This window comes from Sinocyclocheilus grahami, unplaced genomic scaffold (genome assembly GCF_001515645.1).
Source record: "Sinocyclocheilus grahami isolate Dianchi unplaced genomic scaffold, SAMN03320097.WGS_v1.1 scaffold1811.1, whole genome shotgun sequence".
Classification (NCBI taxonomy): Eukaryota; Metazoa; Chordata; class Actinopteri; order Cypriniformes; family Cyprinidae; genus Sinocyclocheilus; species Sinocyclocheilus grahami.
Genome location: NW_015506990.1, coordinates 120567 through 130818, shown reverse-complemented (window position 1 = coordinate 130818; position 10252 = coordinate 120567). Strand labels below are relative to the sequence as shown.

The 10252-nt window shown below is 42.5% G+C and overlaps 1 protein-coding gene and 1 long non-coding RNA gene across 2 annotated transcripts in view; one reads left to right on the top strand and one right to left on the bottom strand.

Annotated features, from left to right (window-relative positions):
• The window catches only part of LOC107572764 (protein Dos-like), a gene marked incomplete at its 5' end in the record, with an annotated part of 13224 nt that extends 5710 nt beyond the window's left edge, over positions 1 to 7514 (bottom strand). The window contains 6 exons of the mRNA XM_016259202.1: positions 2005 to 2194; positions 4173 to 4325; positions 5864 to 5870; positions 6403 to 6607; positions 6983 to 7148; positions 7397 to 7514. Coding sequence (XP_016114688.1) covers positions 2005 to 2194; positions 4173 to 4325; positions 5864 to 5870; positions 6403 to 6607; positions 6983 to 7148; positions 7397 to 7514 — 839 coding nt within the window. The remainder of the gene's footprint in view (positions 1 to 2004; positions 2195 to 4172; positions 4326 to 5863; positions 5871 to 6402; positions 6608 to 6982; positions 7149 to 7396) is intronic.
• A 689-nt stretch (positions 7515 to 8203) lies between these two features.
• Positions 8204 to 10208, top strand: LOC107572767 (uncharacterized). The gene is made up of 3 exons (XR_001607396.1): positions 8204 to 8316; positions 9645 to 9786; positions 10011 to 10208. It is a non-coding gene; the product is annotated as an uncharacterized lncRNA (long non-coding RNA).
• Positions 10209 to 10252: the final 44 nt, after the last annotated feature.

Sequence of the window (10252 nt, the reverse complement as noted above, 5' to 3'; positions counted from 1 at the left end):
TTCTGCAAACCTTCTAGATTATACTGTAAATGAATAATATGAACATAATCTCTAGAATTTAGCAATGAGCAATGGTTTCAATTTGCCCAAGATTTGTGTCCATGCAGTTACTAAAAAAATTAGATGAATCAAGGCTTCTTTAGGAATTGAACTGTGAATCCTGAAATGTAATGCTAAGGTGCATGAAGTTCCCTTAATTCAGATATGTTCAATCCTGATCTTGGAGGACCACTGTCCTGCACAGATTATGCTTAACCTTAAGTATACACACCTGAAGCAATTAATCAACGTTTTCAGGAGTACAAGAAATGTTCAGGAAAGTGTGTATGGCCAGGTTGGAGCTAAACTATAGCTGTGCTTCTCAAACCTGTCTTGGGTACCCCCCACCACTGCACATTTTGGATATCTCCCTCATCTAACACACCTGCTTCAACTCACCAAACATTGGCCCTCTAGATAGTAAACCTCCAAGAGCAGGACTGGACTGAATTAGAGGTGTCCAATCCTGCTCCTGGAGGTCCACTATCCTGCAGAGTTTGACTCAAATTCTAATTTAAAACATCTGAATCAGAATTTCAGAATTTTTAGGATCAGTAGAAACATTCAGGCAAGTGTATTTGGGCAGACTGGAGCTAAACTAACTAATTGGAAATCTGGAAATCTGCCTACCTGCAGACTTCATTTCCAACCCTGGTCCAACACACCTGTCAGTAGTTATCACGTCATTGGTTCTCTAAGAGCAGGATAGGACAGTCCTAATTCTGTGGAGTCCAATCCTGCTCCTGAAGGACCACTATCCTGCAGAGTTTGGCTCAAATCCTATTGAAACACACCTGAACCAGCTAGTGCAGGGGTCTCCAACCCTACTCCTCCAGAGCTACCGTCCTGCAAAGTTTGGCTCCAATCCAAATCAAACACAACTGAACAAGCTAATTAAGGTGTGCAGGGTTACTTGAAAATTACAGACAGGTGTATTCAAGCAAGCTGGAAGCTCTCCAGGAGCAGAGTTGGAGACTCCTGAGAGAGTGTGTTCGGGCAGATGGGAACAGAACGTCTTAGCAGTGATTCCCAACACTGCACAATGTGGGTCAAGGAGTAACTATGAGTGAGCTGATGACCTGAATCGGGTGTTTGGTTTAAAGAGACATGCAAAATGTGCAGTGTTGGGGGGGTTCCAGGAACATGCTTTATAGCAGGGGTCTTCAAACTCGGTCCTTAGGGGCCGGTGTTCTGCAGAGTTTAGCTCCAACCCTAATTAAACACACCTGAACCAGCCAAACAAGGTCTTAAGCCCTAAACACTGCACGAATTCCGGCTGTCCCAGACAAAAGATTGGCATCGTGAAACAATTGTGCCGATTTCTGTGATCGTAGATCCTAATCAGTGGTCCTGTGTCATACAGTGAGAGAGGTTCAAAGACAGCCGTTGTCACGGTCTTGCGACCAAAGATAGTCTACGACGCAGCATGATCATCGCACAGTGTGTTTGCTGCTACGATCAACGTTTACTGACCAACCAATAAAAATGCGACATGGTGCTTAAACGTAAAACTGCTTGCCTCAAGCTCTTATCCCTTCCTCTTTCGTCGCTTTCACTTTTTCTCAGCACACGTAAAAACTACAACTGCTAAAGTGTTATTTATCACGCTCTTATTATTTATCACTAGCGCATGCTGATGACGTTTTATTCTTTTATAGTAACGTGCGTCGTAGCGTATGAGTCAATAGGTGTCATCATCGTACAGTCTACACACACGTCGTAGCCAAGTTTATTAGATCCATGTCGCACAGTGTGACATGCAGTGATCTTATAGGATTGCTAAAATCGTGCAGTGTGTTTTGGGCTTTACTAGGCATACTAGAAACTTCCAGGCAGGTGTGTTGAGGCAAGTTGGAGCTACACTCTGCAGGAAACCGAGTAGTTTGGAGGCGCATGCTTTATAGGACACCCCTGCTCTAATTTTAGGATATTTTGACAAGAGCTCCTGAGGTGACATAGCCGTACCTGCTGAGGGCAGGAGGAGCTTCTGCATCCAAAGAACCGGCCGAGAGGCGTCTTGGTGGCTCCTCCTGAGGCAGCGCGGTGGGTTTTCGCAACAAGAAGTCGCTGACTCCACCCTGCAAGGTTTCTTCTACATGATCCAGAGTCTCGCTGGCCGCCCGCTGCCTCTGAAATGCACGTCTCTGCGGAGAACCTAGGAGAATGCAAGAAAAACGGAGGAATAAGAATATGCACAAATGACCTTCATTGAGTAACACAATCACTGACTGAAACACAAGCTCTGTTCCAAAACCTTCTAAGGCAGAATCACAACTACGGTGAAACCTTAGTGACTGATTTGAGACTCTCTACATGGGCAGTAGTGATGGGTCGTTCTTGAATGATTCGTTCATTTTGAAATCGTGACTCGGGAAGAACGAGTCGTCTCGGGGAGTGATTCGTTCAGTCGCGCATGCGCAACATCCTATAGGTTTAGTACTGGAATTAGTTCATCTTTTTCGAGTCGTTATGGGGCTGTCGCGTGATGAGCAAACGACTCAAACCCGAAGATTCGAGAGATTAACTAACCAATTCTCTTTCCGGCTCAGACTGCATTGGTTAAACTTATGGGGCTGTCAGCCTGTCACGTATTGAACGAACGACTCAAACCCGAAGACTTGTCAGATAAGAGGTGAGGTGAGCTAATCATAGACTAAAGACCCAGGTTAACAATGAATTAATCTTTTCTGTTTCTTATAGCATTATAGTTCTGTCTTGTTTGTATCAATGTTTGCGTAAGTAGTAGATGTGTTAGAGAAGTAACATGTAACATTTTAATTATATTTTGCTAAAATGAACGAAATTACTCGAAAAAAGATTCGTTAATTTTGCTGAAGGAGACTCAAAGGTCCGTTGTAAAAGGTATGAAGTGTGTAGTGGGGGGGGGGGGGGGATTCGTTAATTTTGCTGAACGAGACTCAAAGGTCCGAGTTGGTCAAATGATCCGAACTTTATCACTAATAGGCAGCATTGTGACAGTGTTAATTTAGTATTATTTCTATACTACTATAGCAGGGGTGGCGAACGTCAGTCCTGGAGAGCCCTGCAGAGTTTTGCTTCAACCCTAATCAAACACACCTGAACAAGCTAATCAAGGTCTGAACGGTTACTAGGAAGCTACAGGCAGGTGAGTTTTAATTAGGGTTGGAGCTGAACTCTGACCTGGAGTTCACCACCCCTGTACTATAGCATTTATTAATATTTTCAATTGGCTTTTATTTTTAGTGTGAGCTCCTCACAGTGTGTTCTCCACATCAGCAGGTTTTGGAACGGAGCTACAGAGAAGAAAAGAAGCTCCCCTCAGCCTCAATAATGAGAGCATGTAATGCAATCTATTGCTCATCAGCAGGAAATGAGCATGCAGTACTGACTGACCTTTCACATCAGGTGAAGAATAATGCGATTATTTTATAATTCATTTATCTTCTGTGATCGTAGATCCTAATCAGTGGTCCTGTGTCATACAGTGAGAGAGGTTCAAAGACAGCCGTTGTCACGGTCTTGCGACCAAAGATAGTCTACGACGCAGCATGATCATCGCACAGTGTGTTTGCTGCTACGATCAACGTTTACTGACCAACCAATAAAAATGCGACATGGTGCTTAAACGTAAAACTGCTTGCCTCAAGCTCTTATCCCTTCCTCTTTCGTCACTTCCACTTTTTCTCAGCACATGTAAAAACTACAACTGCTAAAGTGTGATATCTCACGCTCTTATTATTTATCACTAGCGCATGCTGATGACGTTTTATTCTTTTATAGTAACGTGCGTCGTAGCATATGAGTCAATAGGTGTCATCATCGTACAGTCTACACACACGTCGTAGCCAAGTTTATTAGATCCATGTCGCACAGTGTGACATGCAGTGATCTTATAGGATTGCTAAAATCGTGCAGTGTGTTTTGGGCTTTACTAGGCATACTAGAAACTTCCAGGCAGGTGTGTTGAGGCAAGTTGGAGCTACACTCTGCAGGAAACCGAGTAGTTTGGAGACGCATGCTTTATAGGATACTGGCCCTTCAGGAGCAAGATTGGACACCCCTGCTCTAATTTTAGGATATTTTGACAAGAGCTCCTGAGGTGATGTAGCCGTACCTGCTGAGGGCAGGAGGAGCTCCTGCATCCAAAGAACCGGCTGAGAGGCGTCTTGGCGGCTCCACCTGAGGCAGCGCGGTGGGTTTTCGCAACAAGAAGTCGCTGACTCCACCCTGCAAGGTTTCTTCTACACGATCCAGAGTCTCGCTGGCTGCCCGCTGCCTCTGAAATGCACGTCTCCGCGGAGAACCTAGGAGAATGCAAGAAAAATGGAGGAATAAGAATATGCACAAATGACCCTCATTGAGTAACACAATCACTGACTGAAACACAAGCTCTGTTCCAAAACCTTCTAAGGCAGAATCACAACTATGGTGAAACCTTAGTGACTGATTTGAGACTCTCTACATAGGCAGTAGTGATGGGTCGTTCTTGAACGATTTGTTCATTTTGAAATCGTGACTCGGGAAGAACGAGTCGTCTCGGGGTGTGATTCGTTCAGTTGCGCATGCGCAACATCCTATAGGTTCAGTACTGGAATTAGTTCATCTTTTTCGAGTCGTTATGGGGCTGTCGCGTGATGAGCAAACGACTCAAACCCGAAGATTTGAGAGATTAGTTCATTTTGCTGAACGAGACTCAAAGGTCCGAGTCGGTAAAATGATCCGAACTTTATCACTAATAGGCAGCATTGTGACATTGTTAATTTAGTATTATTTCTATACTACTATAGCAGGGGTAGCGAACGTCAGTCCTGGAGAGCCCTGCAGAGTTTTGCTTCAACCCTAATCAAACACACCTGAACAAGCTAATCAAGGTCTGAACGGTTACTAGGAAGCTACAGGCAGGTGAGTTTTAATTAGGGTTAGAGCTGAACTCTGACCCGGAGTTCACCACCCCTGTACTATAGCATTTATTAATATTTTCAATTGGCTTTTATTTTTAGTGTGAGCTCCTCACAGTGTGTTCTCCACATCAGCAGGTTTTGGAACGGAGCTACAGAGAAGAAAAGAAGCTCCCCTCAGCCTCAATAATGAGAGCATGTAATGCAATCTATTGCTCATCAGCAGGAAATGAGCATGCAGTACTGACTGACCTTTCACATCAGGTGAAGAATAATGCGATTATTTTATAATTCATTTATCAGGAAGCAGCTTTTGTCCTGCGCTCCTGCTTGAAATCTCTGAGCCAATCAGATCTCACACCAGTCACATGACTGTAACTAGACCGAGCTACTGTAGCCGTATTGATCCGGTATTGATTCTTATTCTCCAGGCTCACACAGGGCTGAATAAGATCTCCGGGTGTAAAACATTGTTTAAGGAGACTGCAAGATCATTTTAAGGCATCATACATTCCAAACTGTAGCCAGTATAATGATATAGTATAATGATTCCAGGCCCCCTTCATATGCAGCATCACATGCATCCTTGACGGAGAACTGAATCCCAAAACTGCACAAATCACTGAAAAATCAATGGAATATCAAAACCTTCAGCCTAACTGAAAATTGTACTCAACAATTATGCTTCTTAGGAGTATGACAACGTTAATTTAGCAGCTTATGAGGATCCTCCTTCAATCCGGCACAGGGTTATTAACTAAAAAACAACGTTTGTTACTTGAAATAAAGTAAACATTAACCAAATTAAAATAAAATGTAAAAAAAGAGTTAAGTCTGTAGTTTAACTTGATACTAAATAAATAAACATGTTTAAAAAACTATATATATTGACATTCCATATAAATATTTACATTTAAAATATGAAAATGAATACTAAAAAAAACCGTAATACTTAAATTTGAAAACAGAAAATATCAAAATATTTTGAGCATTGAGCAAATAAATAAATAATATAAAAACGCCACTTTTTTGTCAAATTTTTCATTCTGATTGGTTGACAGATGTTCTAAAGGGTTGGTTAATTATTATTATTTATGACAATCATATTTTATTATCTATGGAAAGCAGTTTCAGAAGTCAGACACACTGACAGCGTTTGTGCTGCGTAACTGCAGCTCTATGCAGAAAATGAATCCGGTCAGAGTTAGGATGAACGTGTGAAACAATCACATTTACGCCCAAAAGTGCTGCTGTAACCTGCTGAAACGCTCTTTATTCAGTCACAGCTACTGAACAAAGTCTTTGTGTCTGCAGATCATCAGGCCTATTGAGAGTTTGTTTAGTAGTTCGTATAATGTGAGTTCACTACAGTATTTAATGTTGCTTCACATAAGCCTGTACTGCAAATGGGCCACTAGTGCATTTTTCATGTTTTCTGCAGTGCATTGGACCGAAGTGAACACACTGCTGATGCTCTTCATGCTGGAGGTGATGCTGGAGAGATATGAAAGCAGTGTGTCACCTGGAATATGGAGAGGGATGGGTGTTGTGAGGGCTGTTCGCTGAGCGTCACGCTGTTCTCCGGTGAATCGCACTCCATGATGGTGAGGATCTTCAGCGCCGGCGGCTGCAGGTGCGTCAGACGAGCTTTCTTCAGGTGATGGAAGTCGCCCTCCGTCAGCGTGTACCTGCGAGACCGTTACAGCCCGTCAGGATCCAGAACCAGTGCCAGCTCAAGTCTGATGCATTGCTGTTTTCTGATATTCAGTGGCAGTGCTTCTTTATGGTTGTGAACTAAAGCATGAACTTAATTCTGTGACAGACACCTGGATGTGGGCCGCGACAAAACCGACCAATGTTGAACTCTATTAATCCAAAAAGATCGACCAACGATTAAATCTCTCAATTCAACCATTTAAATTTTGTAATCGAAAAAAGACCAGCCGTCGTCATTTGTTAATCGAACAAAACCGAAGTAAAACATGAACTTGATTCTCATCAGGCTGACGTTCTCGGGTCGCTGCCGCTCTTGACCTCTTAACCTGTGTGTGTGTGTGTCTGACCTTCGACCTTTCTCCTGGTCTTTGGCGCTCTGCTCGTAGATGGCGGCCTCGTTAAAGGACACCCGTCTTCCGGTGAGCGACGCAGACAGGAAGTGATCCGCGTCCGTCTCTCCATGACAGCAGGAAGTGGACAGTGTTTCGCCGCTCTCGAGTCTGATGGTGACGTCTGAAGAAGACAGAGAGAGAAACGACAGTGCTGCATGTTTGTTTCTAATCATAAGTGCTCATATATATATATATATATATATATATATATCTTAATTGAACAAAACTGACCGAAGTTTAAACCTCTAATCGAACAAAACTGAGTGACATTTAAATCTCATTATCAAACAAAACTGCCCAGTCTTAATGAATCTCTTAATTGAGCCCTTGGCCTGACTGTGCTGCTGTGTTTGTGGTGTTCACAGGTACCTTGCGTCGGCTGACTCTCCTCTATGTATGTGGTGTTGGTTTTCTCCAGATCATCACTGGCTCTGAACACCAAACAAACCACATCAGCAGCATGATGAGATACAGTGATTCGTTTAGTTTATAAACGCACACACACACACATTATGTGTGTCCCTGCAGCACAGAAGCAGTGTTGAGTCGCTGGGGTATATTTGTAGCTTCCAGATTTTCAAATATTGTGCTATCCTCACAAACCGTACATCAATGGAAAGCTTATTCAGATTTCAGATGATGCATAAATCTCAATTTGTGGTCCATATGTGGTGATGAAGAGGTTTGTCAACTCCAGTGTTTCCAGTGAACACAAGTCTTAATGATTCTGTTCCAGCAGGTCGAGAGCGAATCGCTTCTGAATGAATGAAGGCTGTTTCCGGAGGTCTGGAGGAGAGAATGTTCCTCACCTGGAGTAGCGTCGCTCTCCTCGACAGCAGCGGTGGCAGAAGACCAGCAGGATGGACAGGAGGACCAGCGTCCCGCCGGCGAACACACACAGCAGCACCAGCAGCAGGACGTAGTTCTCCTGAGAGCCAGACGCCAGCGGCACGTCCTGCACACACACACACACACACACGCATGTACACACACGCATGCACACACACACGCACACACGCATGCACACACACGCACATGCATGCACACACACACACACTCGCATGCATGCTCACACACACACACACACACACACACACACACCAGCAGTGTGTTACACACTGAGATCTCTGTGCTTCTGCTCATCTGAGTCAAAATCATGTGCATTTCGTCCATCAGAGGCATGAGGAACCACAACAGACCATCATGCCATGAACTCCATCTACAGCCTTTCTTTAGCTCAAATCACGGCGCTCGCAACGCAAAGGTCACAGGTTCGATCCCCAGAGAAAGTAAGGATTGACAAAAAATGTATACTTGAATGCAATGCAAAACGCTTTGCATAAATGTAAATATAAACCATAATGTGTCCATAACCACAGATACTGTACTTTTTTTAGATTTACATTAAAAACATTAAATACCGAACCACAGAAGCAAAAGACACATTAAATGCTGAATGAATACCATGCATCCAATATTTCTAAAATTTCTCAATTATTTTCAGATTTTTTGTTTCATAATGACTGTCATTGATCTGAATTCACACTGTTGTCTTCTGTAAAGCTGCTTTATAGAAGAAATTGAATTGGTTTCATGATTGATTAATTTATTTTCCTATTTATTACTCTGTACAAATCAACCATAGTTATGCCACTAATGCTGTAAATAGATTAAAGGAAGAGTTTCATCCAGAAATTATCATTCTGTCTTCAGTGATGTTGTTTAAACCTGGTCATTGGAACATAAACAAAGGTAATTTAAGAAATATCTCAGCATTTTTTGTGCAGATAATGAAATTCAATTTTTGGTTCCTTCAAAATATATTTTTTGTGTGTTTCTATAATAAAGTCATACAGGTTTGAACAACACAGTAAATGATGATAGATTGATCATTTCTGGGTGAACACTGTCTTTAATGTTTATGTATTTGTTTATATAGCACATTTCATATACAGTGTTTTTTAAAAAAACAAAAGTTACATAGGAAGTACATTTTAAAAAGAGACATTTTTAAACGAAGAAACAATAATTGTTGTGTGTGGTCCGTCACTCGAGAGTCTCTCAGCAGCGCTGCATAATACAATTAATTAACTCGGAGGAATCTTCACTTCAGTTTCTGCGTCTCTGAATGAGAAACCAGGACATGAGCGCTAAAATTAGAGACGGAATAAAGCCTTGAGCCATGACGCGTTTACTGCAGCTCCTCGTGTGTGTGTGTGTGTGTGTGTGTGAGTGTATGAGTGAGAGAGAGAGAGTGTGTGTGTTTGTTTATTTGTGTGTGTGTGTGAGTGTGTTTGTTTGTGTGTGTGAGAGAGAGTGAGTGTGTGTGTGTGTGTGTGTGTGTGTGACCAAATGTCCTCACAAGGATAGTAAAACCTGAAATTGAAAACCTGCGGTCCCCACGAGGGAAAAATAATTTAAAATAGTAAATGATGTTTATCTGAAAGTGTAACGATGCAAACAGGCTTTCTGTAAGGGGTAGGGTTAGGGGATAGAAAATATTGTTTGGTCAGTATAAAAGTAATTTCTGTCTTTCACAGGTTTTGCTGACGGTGGGATGCCGTGATTTTGAACACACCCAATAACACAAGCTGGTCATGTTTTCTCGTCCATACAGAATGAACTTGGGAAGAAACAGATTTTCTCTCACTGAGTTTCCAAACAGAGAAGTGCCAGAAGAGGCCGAAAACACTTGGTCTGCAGTTTCTCACACTGATGTTCTGCAGGAAAACGGCAAAAACAGCGGCTTCATTATCAGAGTAACCCATTCATTTCTATGAGGGAAATCAAGACCTTTCCGATAATCGATTTGGTTATTTTGGGGGGGGGGTCTGATTCTTTTAACTTCTTGTATATTTAGTTTTTAGTAAATAAACACCAGAAAAATTGTAAAAAGTTATTTGAAAAGTCTTCTGGAAATTTCTCATGATGTTCCTCTGTGTGTGTGTGTGTGTGTGTGTGTGTGTGTGTGTTGTACTCACAGTGGTGAGGCGCGTCTGTAACGGAGACTCATCACTCATGGTCTGAAAGCGTGTGTGAGACGCCTGTGAGAAACACAAGAGAAGATGACAGCCAGTCAGACGGACAGACGCTTGTCCATCATCAGGACCCCAGAGCGCTGACTCAGCAGCATCAGCAGATTCACTGCAGAACAACGGTCCGTCTGGATCAGAACACACACACACACACACACACATACATACATACATACATGCATGCATAACA